Source organism: Salmo salar, chromosome ssa21, assembly GCF_905237065.1.
Source record: "Salmo salar chromosome ssa21, Ssal_v3.1, whole genome shotgun sequence".
In the NCBI taxonomy this organism is placed as follows: domain Eukaryota; kingdom Metazoa; phylum Chordata; class Actinopteri; order Salmoniformes; family Salmonidae; genus Salmo; species Salmo salar.
Genome location: NC_059462.1, coordinates 2597164 through 2616543, shown reverse-complemented (window position 1 = coordinate 2616543; position 19380 = coordinate 2597164). Strand labels below are relative to the sequence as shown.

The 19380-nt window shown below is 44.9% G+C and overlaps 1 protein-coding gene across 2 annotated transcripts in view; it reads right to left on the bottom strand.

Moving 5' to 3' along the window:
• The window catches only part of dachd (dachshund d), a 381753-nt gene that overhangs the window by 8253 nt on the left and 354120 nt on the right, over positions 1-19380 (bottom strand). For both annotated transcript variants that reach the window (XM_014163781.2, XM_014163783.2), the window contains exons 9-10: positions 12320-12463; positions 3779-3847 (exon numbers count right to left, since the gene is read on the bottom strand). In XM_014163781.2, coding sequence (XP_014019256.1) covers positions 3779-3847; positions 12320-12463 — 213 coding nt within the window. The remainder of the gene's footprint in view (positions 1-3778; positions 3848-12319; positions 12464-19380) is intronic.

Below are 19380 nucleotides of genomic sequence, written 5' to 3'. Positions count from 1 at the left end.
TTCTCCAACAATCGCTGCAGAACCTGCTTGACATACTGGACGTGGCTGGAAGGCTCCTTAGAGAAGATCAAAATGTCATCCAGGTAAACGAACACAAACAGACCGATCATATCTCTCACGACGTCATTAACCATGCTCTGGAACACTGCTGGAGCATTGGTCAGTCCAAATGGCATCACCAGATACTCAAAATGACCCATCGGTGTATTGAAACCAGTCAACCACTCGTCCCCCTCTCTGATACGGACCAGATGATACGCATTGCGTAGATCTAGCTTAGTGAACACCGTAGCACCCTGTAAGGAGTCGAAAGCTGAGCTCATCAATGGCAGGGGATACTTGTTCTTGACCGTAATATCATTCAAACCCCGATAATCAATACAAGGTCGAAGAGAGCCATCCTTCTTACTCACAAAAAAGAATCCTGCCCCCAGGGGTGATGACGAGGGACGAATGAGACCAGTAGCTAGAGACTCCTGTATGTAGGTCTCCAAAGCTTACCGTTCAGGTCGAGAGATACTGTATAACCGTCCCTTGGGATAAGCAGCTCCAGGGAACAGGTTAATGGAACAATCATATGGTCGGTGGGGAGGAAGTGACAGAGCCTTCTGCTTACTGAACACTTCACCCAATTCGTGATATGTTTCAGGAACAAATCTGGGGGGGTAGAATAAATTACCTGACTGGGAACAGAATGGGAACAGGCCGTCTTAAGGCAGTTAGCATGACATTCAGTGCTCCAACTAGTTACTTTGCCAGTCACCCAATCGAACGTGGGATTGTGTTCTCTCAGCCAGGGGTATCCAAGAACCAGAGGAACATGGGGAGAAGGCAGAATGAAGAAGGAGATAACCTCTGAATGATTCCCTGACAACAGCATCTTAACCGGTTCAGTCCTCATAGTGATACGTGCCAGACTACTGCCGTTCAGAGTGGTTGCTTCAATGGCTTCCGGTAACTTCTCCTTGGAAAGCCCCAGCTGTGTCACCAAGTTGGCATCTATAAAGCTGCCATCGGCACCTGAGTCGATAAAAGCGTTAATCGCTAAACTCTGATTCTTGTTCATGAGTGTAGCAGGAAAAAGGGGTCTAACAGAACTAATGAGAGGTTGAAACTGACTCGCTAAAAGACCTCCCAAACTTAGCGAGCCGGGCAGTTTAACGGGCGCTGGGGACAAGCGGAGATGTAATGTCCCGAGTAACCACAGTAGAGGCAGCTGTTGGTCTCACGTCTACGTTGGCGCTCCTCCTTGGTTAACCCGTGCCGCCCCACTTGCATGGGTTCAGGATCTGGAAGCAGGACCCCTCCACTAATCCCGTGAGGTGAATAATGAGCGACTCGTTCCGGTCCACTTCCTGACCCGAACGGTACCCGTGTAGCTGATTGATCGGACGTGCCCCATTGCTTCTCCCTCCTTCTCTCTCGGATTCTGTTATCCACCCGAATAGCTAATGCTACCAGACTGTCCAGGTCACTAGGCTCAGGATAGGAGATCAACTCATCCTTGAGTTGCTCCGACAACCCCTGGTAAAATAAATAAATTATATATATATATATATATAAAAAATAGCTTGTAGTGATTCCTCATTCCACCCACTCTCCACAGCCAATGTCCTGAATTCAATAACAAATTCTGGCACACTGCGAGCTCCTTGGCGAAGAGAGAACAAACGCTTAGCTGCGTCCCTACCTCGGACAGGATGGTCAAAAAGCTTCCTCATCTCTGCCGTGAACTCCTGGTATGACACCAAGCAGGTGTCCTGTCGTTCCCATATGGCTGAAGCCCACTCCACAGCTCTTCCACGCAGCAGTTCAATAACAAAAGCTATCCTAGCCTTGTCTGTGGCGAAAGAGTGGGGCTGCAGATCAAACACTAGCCCACACTGCATAAGAAACGAACGGCATCTTTCCAAATCCCCTTCGTACTTATCTGGCGTCGGAACCCTGGCCTCACGGAAGGGAACATCTCCAGAAGCGACAGGTGAGAGGGGTGAAGTAGGTGGTGGATGATCCGCCGGCAAACTGAGCTGAGCCTGGATACTCGTCAGACTAGCAGAAAAGTTCCGAACCGAAAGCGCGATCTCCTGTAGCGCCGTGCTGTGTTGTCCCAACATCTTCTCCTGATGGGAAATGGCATGGCGAACGGAGTCCAGGTCCGCTGGGTTCATTTCTGGCCGGATCGTTCTGTCACGATTCTCTAAAGCTGAACCCAGAAGCAGACCAGGACAAGGTGAGTAAAATGAAGGTGAGTATTTATTTACAGACTCGTGGTGAAAATAGAATAATCCAGGAGACGGAGCAGCAGCGGAGGTGAGTTGATGAGAGTGAGTAGGCAGATCCAATGATGTCACTGAAAACACCGACGACCAGGCAAGGGGGTTGAATGGTCCGGGAGGATGACTGTAGACAGAGTAAACGGGAGTGAGTAACCGGCAAAAAGTACAAAACAACAAAACTAACTCTGGTAACATGAGGCTGATACGCTGACACAACATACTGTTCATTGCTAACGATCCGGCAGGGAATGGATGTCAGGTCAGAGCTTATGAAGAGAAGAGGTGATGATCAGGACCAGGTGTGCAGATGGCTGATGAGATGCAGGTGCGGTTAATCAAGAGATCTCCCGCCTAGCTTCGTCGCCTGGCAACCACACAGGGTGTGTTCAGAACCCTCAGGAAACCACTCCAAAACAGAAAACAGAATCAGGAAGCGGGATTCATGACACTCACTCTATTCTAAATATGCACCAATCTGGTTTTAACTTCTCACTCTATTCTAAATATGCACCAATCTGGTTTTAACTTCTCACTCTATTCTAAATGTGCACCAATCTGGTTGTAACTTCTCACTCTATTCTAAATATGCACAAATCTGGTTTTATCTTCTCACTCTATTCTAAATATGCACCAATCTGGTTTTAACTTCTCACTCTATTCTAAATGTGCACCAATCTGGTTTTAACTTCTCACTCTATTCTAAATATGCACCAATCTGGTTTTAACTTCTCACTCTATTCTAAATATGCACCAATCTGGTTTTAACTTCTCACTCTATTCTAAATATGCACAAAATCCCGTAGGTCACTTTACACTACTCCCTTCTTGTTTACAAAGCTCTGCTCCACAAGCCTCCAACATACCTCACTTCCCTGTTGAAATATAAAAATATGAGACACCAAACCCGTTCGCAGGGTTGGTTAACTCTTGAGGTCCCACTTGTTTCCACTATCCGCCTTTAGTATTAATGCACCGCAGTTATACCTTACAAAACAAATTACACCTGGATTCCCTGGTGCCAATAGGGCAGTTTAAATGAGTTTACTGAAGTGTGCAACTGTTTCAATTGATTATTCTAACTTGTTGTAATAACCTGATGTAATGTATTTATAGCTCTCTTGTATTGTTTTATATTTTCGTTGTTGTCCTCAGGGCACCATTGTAAATGGGAAACTAGTCTCAATTGGGTGCCCCTGAATAAATAAAAGTTATTTGCCCTGGTCAAAAGTAGTGCACTAGATAGGGAATACACTACACAGGAAATACGTGTTATTTGGGATGCAGTCTTCAGAGGTTATCACCACCCTCCACTTCATATCCAAGACCCCACAAGGCAAACAAACAAGTGATTAATGTGCTGTGGCCCAGCCCCCCCAGTGCTGTGGCCCAGATGGCAAGCTGTACACTTCAACAGCAGGCAGAGTTAACACTAATGCTCAGAGAGAGAGAGGAGAGAGAGAAGAGAGAGAAGAGAGAGAGAGAGAGATTTCAGGTTCATGTACCTTGTATTGCCCTCTCAGCATCTGTTCTTCCAGTGCTGCGGTCACTCTCCATCTCTGGGGTCAGTGAGTCTGGGACAGCAGAGGGATAGAACAGAACCGCTGTTAAAGTGGAACTGACAGGGTTTTAGCAACATAAAACCCTATTAAAATATGTTCATATACACCCCCAGGAATAATATGAAACCTTTTTTTTTTTACATTTTCTGACAAGCGAGCACTTAGACATGGTCATTTTCACGTTTTCATAAATTCATAGAATGGCATTTGTGAAAATTATATAGCAATATAGAGTGGGAAAGCGTCCGACTACTGTTCTCCATTGTTTATCAGTGCAATGTTGATGGCCAAATAGCTGAAAAAGGTTTAGAGGGTTAATCTAATGTTCCCTTATTATATTTTATCTCATCTCGCTCTGGCTTGCATTAGTTGTTGATCTGGTTGTTGTTGATGTGCATATGCAACTGAGGGAGAGATAGCCTGCCTTTTCATGGTTGTTTGATCAATAGGACTGTGAAGTTTCACAATGTAAGAGGACTTCCGTGTTGTGTAAATATTTGCAGAAACCCATTCAGGTGTATTTTGTTGCTTTTGGTGAATGTGTTCTGATGATCTGAAGTTGTGCTGTTGCTACTGCCTGAAACCACACAGTCCAGTTCAAAGTGAATGATGACAGGCCCATGTGACAAATGGCTTATTTGCATATAGGCCAACTGTAGTTCTGATTGGCTATGGTGCACCGGTCAGTGTAAACTCTGGTCCTGGACAAGACAGGTGTTTTTATTAGGTTTTATCTATTGCAGTGTCCATTAATTGTCCAAACGCATACGATGCTGTATATAGCATTTTAACATATATATTTTAAAAATATAGATTTTTTTTGGGGGGGGGCACTGCATGGATCCCCAATGCGGTTGAACGCAGCATTGCTGTACAGCGCACTCAAAATGTATTGTAGTTGAGTAGCCAGCCAAGGCTACTGCTCAAATGCAATGCAATTTAAGTTGAATTCACTGATGTGCGCACATCAGGCTGTAATTTCATAAAGTAGATGACTTAACTGTTGACTTAACTGTTGACTTATATTTATACAGAGTTCTCTCCTCATCGAGCTGCAGCCCTCCTCCTTCCCCTTGGACCACTCGAAGATAGCGTACTTCATCACGCTGATGTCCGGGAGTGCTCTCGCCTGGGCTATGGCCGTTTGGGAACAACAGTCCGCCATATGCTTCAGTCTGGAAGAGTTCGTGGTGGAGGTGAAGAAGGTTTTTGATTCTCCATTGTCCGGGAGAGAGGCTGCCCGGAAGTTACTCCAGCTTTGGCAAGACTCCCGTAGTGTGGCAGAATATGTGGATTTCCGTTTGTTGGCAGCTGAGAGTGCGTGGAACCTGGAATTGCTGTTCGACATGTTCCTGCAAGGAGTATCGGAGGAGGTTATGGACAAACTAGCAGCCCGGGAACTACCAACGGATCTCGACTCACTCATTGCCTTGACCATCCGGATCGATGGGCGGCTACGGGAATGCAGGAAGGAGAGGGGGTCCGATTCCACACGTCTCCGTTGCCTGAGTCTCCGAAGTCTGCCGTATCACCTCTTCCTCAGCCAATGCAACTAGGCAGAGATAGGCTGTCCCCAGCCAAACGTCTACACCGGCTTCACACAAAGAGTTGCCTGTATTGCGGTACTACTGGTAATTTCGAGTCCTCCTGTCCACTAAAAGATCAGGCTCACCAGTAAGAGCAAGTAGTCTGGTGGGCCATGCAGAGAACATTTACTCTCCCCTTACTCACACCCCTTTCCATGCATCCTGCTGTGGGGGAATCAGTCGAAATCTCTCCGGGTACTCATCGACTCTGGGGCCGACGAGAGTTTATGGACGCTACCCTGGTGTCCGAGCTGGGCATCCCCACTCAGCCCCTCTCCATTCCCATGGATGTTAGAGCGCTGGATGGGCGCTCTATAGGCCCTTGTCACCCACAACACTACTCCTATCAACCTACAAGTGTCAGGGGAATCACAGCGAGGCTATCCAATTCATGCTAATTATTGGGGTGGCAGGTAGCCTAGTGGTTAGAGCGTTGGGCCAGTAACCGGAAGGTTTCTGGATCGAATCACCGAGCTGACAAGATAAAAAAATCTGTCGTTCTGCCGCTGAACAAGGCAGTTAACCCACTGTTCCCTGATAGGCTGTCATTGTAAATAAGAATTTATTCTTAACTGACTTGCCTAGTTAAATAAAGGTGAAATATATATTTTTTTATTAAGTCTCCTCAGGTTCCCGTGGTATTGGGATTCTCTTGGCTCCAGCGACACAATCCCCTTATTGACTGGACTGCTGATGCCATTATGGGCTGGAGGCCATTCTGCCATGCCCATTGCCTGAAGTCAGCACAACCTGCCCCAGGACACCGGGAATTGCGCCAGACCTCTTCGCCATTCCCGCGGAGTACCAGGACTTCCGGGAGGTTTTCAGTAAGGCCCGGGCCACTTCACGTCCTCCACACCGACCCTATGATTGCGGAATCAACCTTCTCCCAGGCACCACACCGCCCCAGGGACGACTGTACTCTCTGTCCAGTCCGGAGACCAAGGCTATGGAGACCTACATCGAGGACTCCCTAGCTGCAGGGTGTATCCGTCCTTCTGCCTTCCCCGCCGGCGCAGGGTTTTTCTTTGTGGAGAAGAAGGACAAAACCCTACGACCGTGCATCGATTACTGGGGCCTCAATGACATCACGGTGAAGAACCGCTAGGCGCTACCACTCATCGCCTCGGCCTTCGAGCTGCTCCAGGGGGCCACCATTTTCTCCAAATTCGACCTGCGGATGCCTACCACCTGGTGCGGATACGGGAGGGGGACAAGTGGAAGACTGCTTTCAACTATGGCCAGCGGTCACTGCCATTTGGCCTTACCAACGCCCCAGCAGTGTTCCAGGCCCTGGTCAATGACATTCTCTGCGACATGTTGAACCAGTTCGTCTTCGTCTACGTTGACAACATCCTTGTTTTCTCCCACTCAGCCCAAGAACACGTGCTCCACGTCCGACAGGTCCTCCACCACCTTCTGGAGAATCAGCTTTTTGTGAAAGCTGAGAAATGCGAATTGCATCGCTCCACCATCCCCTTCCTTGGTTACATCATCGCTGTAGGGAATGTACAGATGGATCCCGGGAAGGTGAGAGCGGTGGTGGATTGACCCCAGCCTACGTCCAGAGTGCAGCTGCAATATTTCCTTGGGCTTGCCAACTTTTATGGGTGCTTTATACGGGGCTACAGCACCCTGGCTTCCCCCATCTGCACCCACCTCTCCCAAGGTTCCGTTACGATGTGGGAAATCGTGAGCTTCTCGTGGTGAAGATGGCATTGGAGGAGTGGAGACTAGAGGTCGGCCGATTAATTAGGGCCGATTTCAAGTTTTCATAACAATCGGAAATCAGTATTTTTGGACGCCGATTTGGTCGATTTATTTACAAAAAAAAAAATTGTATTTTTTATTATTATTTTTTTAACCTTTATTTAACTAGGCAAGTCAGTTAACAACACATTCTTATTTTCAATGACAGCCTAGGAACGGTGGGTTAACTGCCTTGTTCAGGGGCAGAACGACAGATTTTTACCTTGTCAGCTCAGGGATTCAATCTTGCAACCTTACGGTTAGCTAGTCCAACGCTCTAGCCACCTGCTTTACATTGCACTCCACGAGGTTATGCGAATGCAGTAAGAAGCTAAGGTAAGTTGCTAGCTAGCATTAAACTTATCTTATAAAAAACAATCAATCAATCATAATCACTAGTTAACTACACATGGTTGATGATATTACTAGTTTATCTAGCCTGTCCTGCGTTGCATATAATCGCTTAGGTACACGTTGCTCCAGCCATAAACATCAATGCCTTTCTTAAAATCAATACACAAGTATATATTTTTAAACCTGCATATTTAGCTAAAAGAAATCCAGGTTAGCAGGCAATATTAACCTGGTGAAATTGTGTCATTTTGCGTTCATTGCACGCAGAGTCAGTGTATATGCAACAGTTTGGGTCGCCTGGCTCGTTGCGAACTTATTTGCCAGAATTTTACGTAATTATGACATAACATTGAAGATTGTGCAATGTAACAGGAATAACATTTTGTTTTCGAGATGATAGTTTCCGGATTCGACCATATTAATGACCTAAGGCTCGTATTTCTGTGTGTTATTATGTTATAATTAAGTCTATGATTTGATAGAGCAGTCTGACTGAGCGGTGGTAGGCAGCAGCAGGCTCGTAAGCATTCATTTAAAATAGCACTTTCGTGCGTTTTGCCAGCAGCTCTTCGCAATGCTTCAAGCATTGCGCTGTTTATGACTTCAAGCCTGTCAACTCCCGAGATTAGGCTGGTGTAACTGATGTGTAATGGCTAGCTAGTTAGCCGGGTGCGCGCTAATAGGTTTCAAACGTCACTCGCTCTGAGACTTGGAGTAGTTGTTTCCCCTTCCTCTACGTGGGTAACACTGCTTCGAGGGTGGCTGTTGTCGATGTGTTCCTGGTTCAAGCCCAGGTAGGAGCGAGGAGAGGGACGGAAGCTATACTGTTACACTGGCAAGACTAAAGTGCCTATAAGAACATCCAATTGTCAAAGGTATATGAAATACAAATCGTATAGAGAGAAATAGTCCTATAATTCCTATAATATCTACAACCTAAAACATCTTACCTGGGAATATTGAAGACTCATGTTAAAAGGAACCACCAGCTTTCATATCTTCTCATGTTCTGAGCAAGGAACTTAAACGTTAGCTTTTTTACATGGCACATATTGCACTTTTACTTGCTTCTCCAACACTTTGTTTTTGCATTATTTAACCTGTTAGGGCTAGGGGGCAGTATTGACACGGTTGGATAAAAAACGTACCCGATTTAATCTGGTTACTACTCCTGCCCAGTAACGAGAATATGCATATAATTATTGGCTTTGGATAGAAAACACCCTAAAGTTTCTAAAACTGTTTGAATGGTGTCTGTGAGTATAACAGAACTCATATGGCAGGCCAAAACCTGAGAAGATTCCATGCAGGAAGTGGCCTGTCTGACAATTTCTTCCCCTTCTTGATTATCTCTATCCATTACAAAGGATCTCTGCTGTTACGTGACACTTCCTACGGCTCACATGGGCTCTCAGAAGGCGGCAAAAAGGTGAATCGTGTCTTTGCAGGCTCTGGCTGAAAAAAAGTAGCGCGTTTGGGTAGTGGCTGGTTACAGTACTGTGAGACTCAGGCGCATGCCCGCGTCGACCGAATGCTTTGTTTTCTTTCCTCTGTTTACCTAAAAGGAGATTCCCGGTCGGGAATATTATCGTTTTTTACGAGAAAAATGGCATAAAAATGGATTTTAAACAGCGGTTGACATGCTTCGAAGTACGGTAATGGAATATTTAGAATTTCTTTGTTACAAATTGTGCCATGCTCGTGACCCTGATTTACCATTTCGGATAGTGTCTGGAATGCACGAACAAAACGCCGCTATTTGGATATAACGATGGATTATTTTGGACCAAACCAACATTTGTTATTGAAGTAGCAGTCCTGGGAGTGCATTCTGACGAAGACAACAAAGGTAATTAAACTTTTGTACTAGTAAATCGGAGTTTGGTCAGGGCTAAACTTGGTCGGTGTCTAAATGGCGAGCCGTGATGGCTGGGCTATCTACTGAGAATATTGCAAAATGTGCTTTCACCGAAAAGCTATTTTAAAATCGGACACCTCGATTGCACAAAGGAGTTCTGTATCTATAATTCTTAAAATAATTGTTATGTTTTTTGTGAACGTTTATCGTGAGTAATTTAGTAAATTCACCGGAGGTTTGCGAGGGGTATGCTAGTTCTGAACGTCACATGCTAATGTAAAAAGCTGTTTTTTGATATAAATATGAACTTGATTGAACAAAACATGCATGTATTGTATAACATAATTTCCTAGGTGTGTCATCTGATGAAGATCATCAAAGGTTAGTGCTGCATTTAGCTGTCTTCTGGGTTTTTGTGACATTATATGCTAGCTTGAAAAATGGGTGTCTGATTATTTCTGGCTGGGTACTCTGCTGACATAATCTAATGTTTTGCTTTCGTTGGAAAGCCTTTTTGAAAGCGGACAGTGTGGTTAGATTAACGAGAGTCTTGTCTTTAAAATGCTGTAAAATAGTCATATGTTTGAGAAATTGAAGTAATAGCGTTTCTAAGGTATTTGAAAATCGCGCCACGGGATTCAACTGGCTTTTGCGTAGGTGGGACAAATTCGTCCCGCCTTGCCCAGAGAGGTTAAACCAAATTGAACATGTTTCATTATTTATTTGAGGCTAAATTGATTTTATTGATATATTATATTAACTTAAAATAAGTGTTCATTCAGTATTGTTGTAATTGTCATTATTACAAATATTTTTTTTATTGGCCGATTAATCGGTATCGGCCGTGTCTGGTCACCCAATAATCGGTATCGGCGTTGAAAAAAATCATAATCGGTCGACCTCTAGTGGATACACTGGTTGGAGTGGGCGGAACATCCGTTCATTGTGTGAACCTGGAATATCTCCGCACCGCCAAGCGTCTCAATTCCAGGCAAGCCAGGTGGGCCCTGCTTTTCACCCGGTTTAACTTCTCCCTCTCCTTCCAACCAGGATCCAAGAATATCAAGCCGGATGCGCTGCCATGCCGCTATAGCCCTGCGGCTACACCCTCGGACCCCGAGACCATCCTTTCCACCTCGTGCCTGGCAACAGCACTCAGCTGGGGAATAGGGAAGCAGGTCCGTGGGGCGCAGCGTTCCCAGCCGAACCCCGGGGGGGAGGGGGCAAATAACAGGATGTTTGTTCCTGACGCTGACCAGTCCTCGGTCCTGGAGTGGGCCCACTACTCCAGGCTTTCTTTCCACCCAGGCTCCCGTCGAACCCTGGTATTTGTGGGGAAACGCTTTTGGTGGTTGACCATGGTCCCGGACGTCTCCGCGTTTGTCGCCGCCTGCAAGGTCTGTGCACAGAACAAGACTCCTCGACAAGCTCCGGCTGGTCTCCTTCAACCACTGCCTGTCCCTTACCGTCCCTGGTCTCACATGTCCCTAGACTTCGTCATGGGTCTTCCCCTTCCCCTCTTCCCCCACCATCCTGACAGTAAAATTTTCCAAAGCCAGTTTTCCAAAGCTGCCCACTTCATTCCACTCCCCAAGCTACCCTCTGCCAAAGGGACGGCCAAGCTCATGGTGCTGCACGTCTTCCGGATCCATGGACTCCCGGTGGACATGGTCTCCAACCAGGTTTCTCAGTTCTCATCCCGCTTCTGGAAGACGTTCTGAACGCTCATTGAGTCATCCGCCAGCCTGTCCTCTGGGTTCCACCCTCAGTCCAATGGCCAGTCGGAGCGAGCAATCAAGACCTGGAGACGAGTCTTCGCTGCCTTGACTCCGTCAACCCCACCATCTGGAACCAGCAACTCATGGTGGTTGAATATGCTTGCAACACCTTCCCCTGCTCTGCCTCTGAGCTCTCATCTTTCCAGTGTTCAAAGGGTTATCAGCCCCCGCTCTTCCTGGAGCAAGCTGAAGAGGTCGGTGTACTCTCGGCCCAGATGTTTGTCCGCCGCTGTCGCCGTACCTGGAAGACAACCCGGTCGGCTCTTCTCAAGACCATCTGCAGGTATCGATGACAAGCGGACTGCCACCGGACCCCGGCTCCCTGGTATCTTGTCGGGCAGAGGGTATGGCTGTCCAGACCTGCCCCTCCGGGTGGAGTCCCGCATCTTTGAGATTGGGCGAAAGCTGTTCATCTTCTGTTGCCCCGTACTCTCATATACATCCGACTTTTCATGTGTCTAGGATTAAACCTCTGTCTCACAGCCCTTTGTCTCCTGTTTCTAGGTCCACCCCTCTTCCCTGTCTCATTGACGGCCAACCGCGTACACGGTGAGGCGCTTTCTGAAGGTTCGACCACGAGGCAGGGGATTCCAGTACCTGGTTGACTGGGAGGGTTATGGCCCAGAGGAGAGGTGCTGGGTCCCCGCTAGGAACATTCTGGACCCAGGCCTCATCACCCCGGTCAACCAGGTATGCGCCCAGATAGGACGCCAGGTGGCGCCCCTAGAGGAGGGGGGTACTATTACAACCTGTTCACCTGTCTTTGTGCTTGTCTCCACCCCCTCCAGGTGTCACCTATTTTCCTCTTTATCCCCAGTGTATTTATACCTGTTTTCTGTTTGTCTGTTGCCAGTTCGTCTTGATACATCAAGCCTACCAGCGTTTTTCCCGTGCTCCTTTCTGTCTCTAGTTCCTGTTTTCTAGCTTTCCCAATTTTTGACCAGTCTGCCTGCCCTGACCCTGTGCCTGCCTGCCGTTCTGTACCTTTCGGACTCTACTCTGGACTACAGATCTCTGCATGCCCTTGACCTGTCGTTTGCCTGCCCCCCTGTTTTTGTAATAAACTTTGGTTACTTCAAAACTGTCTGCATCTGGGTCTTCTCCTGAGCCTTGACAACATGAAAGTAGAGAAAAACAGAGAATAAAAAACAACCCTAACCATTGACTGAGCGCAGGCTCTCTGAGGGCGACGGCTGTTTTATGCAGTGTTCGGCCTGCTCCCTCCTCTTAGACTCATACTCCAGAGCCTCCTGCAGTTTCCTCTTAGCCTTCTTCTCCTTCTTCAAACGCTTCTGGATTATTGCTGAGGGAAAAGAGAGAAGAGGACAAATGTATCAAATTACTTTTATTTAATCGTTTTCTATCTAAGCATATCAATTAGGAATAAATTGTTATTTACAATGACTTGGCAAATGGCAAGTGTGGTGAGAGACAAGATAAACATATTAGGGCCGGCTCAAGCCTTTTGTGGGCCTTAAGCGAGATTTGTTTTGGGGGCCCCACATCTGACGGCGGAGAGAAACATTTTTCTTCAAAAGTAAATTTCCTGCTATTAGAATGGTGTCGGAGAGGATGGCTGACATTTTACATGCTCCTAACCAACTGTGTTATTTTGTTTGTTTGTAACTTATTTTTTAGCTTATTTTGTACATAATGTTGCTGCTACCGTCTCTTATGACCAAAAATAACTTCTGTACATCAGAACAGTGATTACTCACCACGAACTTCCTTTAACGAGTCTGACGTGTAGGATATACTGCTTTCCCGAGAACAGGCACAAATCCCCATCATTTGCGTGAAGAGAAGATGGAAAAAAAGGACGTGGATGTCGGCTGCCTTCTGAGAATTCGATGGCGAGCGAGTAAACCCCCACTGCCATCCGTTCTACTGGCCAACGTGGAATCATTGGAAAATAAAATCGATGACCTACCAGCAAGATTAAACTACCAACGGGACATTAAAAACTGTAATATATTATGTTTCACCGAGTCGTGGCTGAACGACGACATAAATAACATACAGCTGGCAGGTTATACATTGTATCGGCAGGATAGAAAAGCAGCCTCTGGTAAGACAAGGGGTAGCGGTCTATGTATATTTGTAAACAACAGCTGGTGCACGATATATAAGGAAGTCTTGACGTTTTGCTCGCCTGAGGTAGAGTATCTCATGATAAGCTGTAGACCACACTATCTACCTAGAGAGTTTTCATCTGTATTTTCCGTAGCTGTCTACATACCACCACAGACTGATGCTGGCACTTAGACAGCATTGAATGAGCTGTATACTGCCATAAGCAAACAGGAAAATGCTCATCCAGATGAGGTGCTCCTAGTGGCCGGGGACTTTAATGCAGGGAAACTTAAATCTGTTTTACCAAATTTCAACCACCATGTTAAATGTGCAACCAGGAAAAAAAACTCTAGACCACCTTTACTCCACACACAGAGACGGGTACAAAGCTCTCCCTCGCCCTCCATTTGGCAAATCTGACCTTAATTCTATCCAAAACTAAAGCAGGAAGCACCAGTGACTCGGCCAATAAAAAAGTGGTCAGATGAAGCAGATGCTAAGCTACAGGACTGTTTTGCTAGCACAGACTGGAATATGTTATGGGGTTCTTCCGCTGGCATTGAGAAGTACACCACATCAGTCACCGGCTTCATCAATAAGTGCATCGATGACATCGTCCCGACAGTGACTGTATGTACATACCTAAACCAAAAGCCATGGATTACAGGCAACATCCGCACATAGCTAAAGGCTAGAGCTTCCACTTTCAAGGAGTGGGACACTAATCCCGACGCTTATAAGAAATCCCGCTTGCCCTCAGACGAACCATCACACAGGCAAAGCATCAATACTGGACTAAGATTGAATCCTACAACACCGGCTCTGACACTCGTCAGATGTGGCAGGGCTCGAAAACTATTACGGACTACAAAGGGAAACCCAGCCGCGAGCTGCCCAGTGACGCGAGTCTACCAGATGAGCTAAATGCCTTTTATGCTCGCTTTGAGGCAAGCAACACGGAAGCATGCAGGAGAGCACCAGCTGTTCCGGACTACTCTGTGATCACGCACTACGTAGCCGATGTGAGCAAGAACTTTTTACAGGTCAACATTCACAAAGCCAGATTACCAGGACATGTACTCAAAGCATGCGCGGACCAACTGACAAGTGTCTTCACTGATATTTTCAACCTCTCCCTGGCCAAGTCTGTAATACCTATATGTTTCAAACAGACCACCATAGTGCCCAAGAACACTTAGCTAACCTGGCTAAATTATTACCACCCCATAGGACTCACGTCGGTAGCCATGAAGTGCTTTGAAAGGCTGGTCATGGCTCACATCAACACCATCATGCCAGAAACCTTAGACCCCATCCAATTCGCATACCACCCCAACAGATCAACAGATGATGCAATCTCAATCGCACTCCACACTGCCGTTTCCCACCTGGACAAAAGGTACACCTATGTGAGAATGCTGGTCATTGACTACAGCTCAGCGTTCAACACCATAGCGCCCTGGGACTAAACACCTCCCTCTGCAACTGGATCCTGGACTTCCTGACGGGCCACCCCCAGGTGGTAAGGCTAGGCAACAACACATCTGCAATGCTGATCCTCAACACTGGGGCCCCTCAGGGGTGCGTGCTTAGTGCCCTCCTGTACTCCCTGTTCGCCCACGACTGTGTAGCCAAGCAAGACTCCAACACCCTTGGTGTCCACATCGCCAACAAAGTATCATGATCCAAACACGCCAATACAGTTGTGAAGAGGCTAAGACAACACCTTTTCCCCTCAAGAGAGTGAAGAGATTTGGTATGGGTCCCCAGATCCTCAAAAAGTTCTACAGCTGCACAATCGAGAGCATCCTGACCGGTTGCATTACCACCTGGTATGGCAACTGCTTAGCATCTGACCGGAAGGTGCTACAGATGTTAGTGTGTATGACTCAGTACATCACTGGGTCCAAGCTTCCTGACATCCAGGACCTGTATACAAGGAGGTGTCAGAGGAAAGCCCAAGAATTGTCAAAGACTCCAGTCACCCAAGTCATACCATGTTCTCTCTGCTACCGCATGGCACGCGGTAGCATCCCAAAAGGCTCCTTAACAGCTTCTACCCCCAAGCCATAAGACTAAACTAAACTAATCAAATGGCCACACGGACTATTTACATTGAACCCCCCCCTTTGTTTTTACACTGCTACTACTCGCTGTTTATTACCTAGGCATAGTCACTTTACAAATGACCTGGATTAATCTGTACACCCGCTCATAGACTCAGTACCGGTACCCCCTGTATATAGAACCTTGTTATTGTTATGTAAATGTATTGTGTTACCTATTGATTGTTTTTTGTTTTTTTACTTAAGTTTATTTAGTAGATATTGTATTAACTCTATTTCTTGAGCTGCATTGTTTATTAAGGGCTTGTAAGTAAACATTTTCACGGTAAGGTCTACTACACCTGTTGTATTCACAGCAGGAGACAAATACAATTTGATTTGATTTGCTGGAAATAAGACTGCCTGAATTAGCAAACTATATTGAATTCAAATCAGCAAACTGCTGGAGGGACTTAAAGAAAATGAGCTAATTTCTAAGCTGTTTTTTATGAAATTGGCTCATTAAATAATAAAGTACTTGATTAAACTGTTGCAGAGCTTTATAAAACGCAAACGTGTTAACTTAAGTTCTATTTGTGTCACTTCTGTTCAGAATGACGATGAATCATTAATTTTTATAATTCAATATGGATCCATAATTATCTGATCTCTCGCAGTTGTGGGGAACAATACTAAGTGGTTCATTCATTGGAAGCAGTGACATAGAAACATACAGCAGTTTTCTTATGTATGCATGACCCTGTTCATTATTTAGATATGTGTGTTAAACTGTTTTAATGAGCTCTGAAACATGCATACGCAATTGAATTTCAAGGGCTGTGTCCCAAATGGTACCTTACAGACCCGGTCAAAAGTAGTGCACTACATAGGGAATATGGTGCCATTTAGGACCCAAGCAATGTACTTTCATTTTGATTCTGTATGTAGGTTCATGTACTGTACTGTGTGCATATTGTGTAGTGCAGGAGTCTTCAACCTTTTCTTGCCCAGGGATTGCATTAGCCCCACAACAATTTCACGTCTTGTCTTATCATCAGCTGAATGATAATGGTGAGGAGGTAATCAACATTTTAAAATGAATAGATTTGGTAGATAGTTTTTCACTGCTCATGATTTAATGATTTAATTTTGACTGCTCATGATTTTTATTTATTTATTTAGCTACCCCCTCCGCCCTTGACTTACCCTAAATAAGTCTATGTAACGCACTGTCAGTGTTAGAATCGTAATATCACAAACAGAACTGGAGTTACAACCAGTTTTAGGAGGTTTGAATGGTTTTCCCTCGTTGCTCCTCCTTCTCCCAACAGTAGGGCCTGCTCTACTCCTTCCTTCAGACAGTTGAAATTGCAGTCCTCGAAACTGAACCTAAACTATACTGAAACTAATTTCACACATATAACAATGGATGAAATAAATGAAGTAAAGTTTGATGGGGAGAAAGGCGAGTATGGGTGAGTTGATGAGCGAAGGGAAGAGAACGATGCATAATTCTGTAATCACCAGTAGTGAATGAAGAAAGGGGCGGACCATTCTATTGTATTGATCCATTCTAATCATAATCTTAAAATGGTACATTTACATTTTAGTCTTTACATTTTATATTTTTGATACTGAATGTTATCAGCTCTACAACCAATACTTACTATTAGATAAAGGAAACCTGAGTGAACAAATAACATAACAATTACACACTTATTTTATTTGTGATTCACCACCTGGATTCGGTCTTATGTAGAAAAATGTGAAAAGGTGTTTTTTTACATTAGATAAAAGTAGAGATTCAGAGCTATAAAAATGATATATCATACACTGCATTTGAGGAACAATGGGAAAGTAATTCTGCTTTGAAAGTTGATCAACTTGAAAACTCACTTTTGAGAAAATGGCCTTTGAATGTTTTGGTATCTAGTGAAGAGCTCTTTGTCTACACCCATTCAGCATCGTTCACACCCTCTTAAGCTTTAGCCCCACCCATAACGTTTCGCTCTCGGAGCGCACACTTGACGCTCTGGCCGATCATTTGTTTATCTCTGGATAACATGAAAACAGCCTAACCAGCTCTGCTGGCAACAATTTTATTACGCTTTTTTTGCAGACGTTTACTGACACCGGCCATATTCAACGGGTGATGTACACACATCATGTAACATTAGCTAACAAGCCAGCCAGCTAACGTTAGCTAGTGAAACAACAATGAACAAAGTGCCAACAATGCCACAGTGCTGGGAGCTAACCAACCAGGTTCAATGTTAGCTAGCTAACATTAGGCTCTAACTAGAAAAGAAAACGGCTCTGGGATACGGATAATAACATCAGCTAGGGAGCCAGCCAGATAACGTTAGCTAGCTAGCAAAACAGTACACTTTAGCTTGAAATGAAATCATTTTCTGTCAAAATTAGAAACGTGTAATATCTGAAAAATTAGCTAGCTAACGCCAGATGATCTAACCTGTATACGTCATCATTCATGATGGACGCGTCTCCCTGTCAGGAATGCCATACCACGGTTGCCCTTAGTTTGAAGATGTAATCCAGAGACAGGTGTTTTCTCCATGTCTTTAGCTATCATACTCCAATTCCTCTGATTTCAAATCTTGATCCTCCAGAAAGTGGAGAGCAACACTTATGCAGCTCCACCACACAATACATAAAAAAAGCCTCATTTGACAGGATTACCAACCCAGACTGACGAGCTCAAATAGATAGAAGCCTTCAATATGGCAGACCAATCGAAACTCCTCTCCTGGCATGTCCAGCCCACTCATTATCTCAGCCAATCATGGCTAGTGGGAAGGTTGCTAACTTTTTCTGTGGCTTAACCAACAAGGCTCATAATTTAACAATTGTATTTGTATTTACAGATGGCATACAAGTTTGTTATTAAGGCACATGAAAGTTCACATGTTCGAGAAGGCATTTATGCAAAAAAACACATTTTGATAAAAAAAACATTTTTTACGTTCAAATGGCTTCTGTGAAGTCGTGACTTGCGACATATGCCTAGTTTCCTGAATCGGGTCATATTTATTTAACCTGTTTGGGATAGGGGGCAGTATTTTCATGGCCGGATAAAAAACGTACCCGATTTAATCTGGTTACTACTCCTGCCGAGAAACTAGAATATGCATATAATTAGTAGATTTGGATGGAAAACACTCTAAAGCTTCTAAAACTGTTTGCATGGTGTCTGTGAGTATAACAGAACTCATATGGCAGGCCAAAACCTGAGAAGATTCCATACAGGAAGTGCCCTGTCTGACAATTTGTTCTCCTTCTAGGGCATCTCTATTAAAAATACAGCATCTCTGCTGTAACGTGACATTTTCTAAGGCTTCCATTGGCTCTCAGAAGGCGCCAGAAAGTGGAATGACGTCTCTGCAGTTTCTGGGCGAAAAACTGGAGGAGTTTTTGTGAGTGGTCAGGCAGGGAACAATGACACTGGAGTGCGCGTCCACGAGACGACTCCATGTTTTTCTTTCAGTCTATGAATGAATATAACGTCGCCCGGTTGGAATATTAACGCTATTTTACAAGAAAAATAGCATAAACATTTATTTTAAACAGCGTTTGACATGCTTCGAAGTACGGTAATGGAATAGTTAGAAAAAAATGTATCACGAAATGCGCTCGGGCGTCACCCTTCGGATAGTGACCTCAATGCATGAACAAAACGGAGATATACCAATATAACTATGGATTATTTCGAACCAAAACAACATTTGTTGTTGAAGTAGAAGTCCTGGGAGTGCATTCTGACGAAGAACAGGAAAGGTAATCCAATTTTTCTTATAGTAATTCTGAGTTTAGTGAGCACCAAACTTGGTGGGTGTCAAATTAGCTAGCCTGTGATGGTCGAGCTATCTACTCAGAATATTGCAAAATGTGCTTTCGCTGAAAAGCTATTTTAAAATCTGACACCGCGATTGCATAAAGGAGTTCTGTATCTATAATTCTTAAAATAATTGTTATGTTTTTTGTAAACATTTATCGTGAGTAATTTAGTAAATTCACCGGAAGTTTGCAGTGGGTATGCTAGTTCTGAACGTCACATGCTAATGTAAAAAGCTTGTTTTTGATA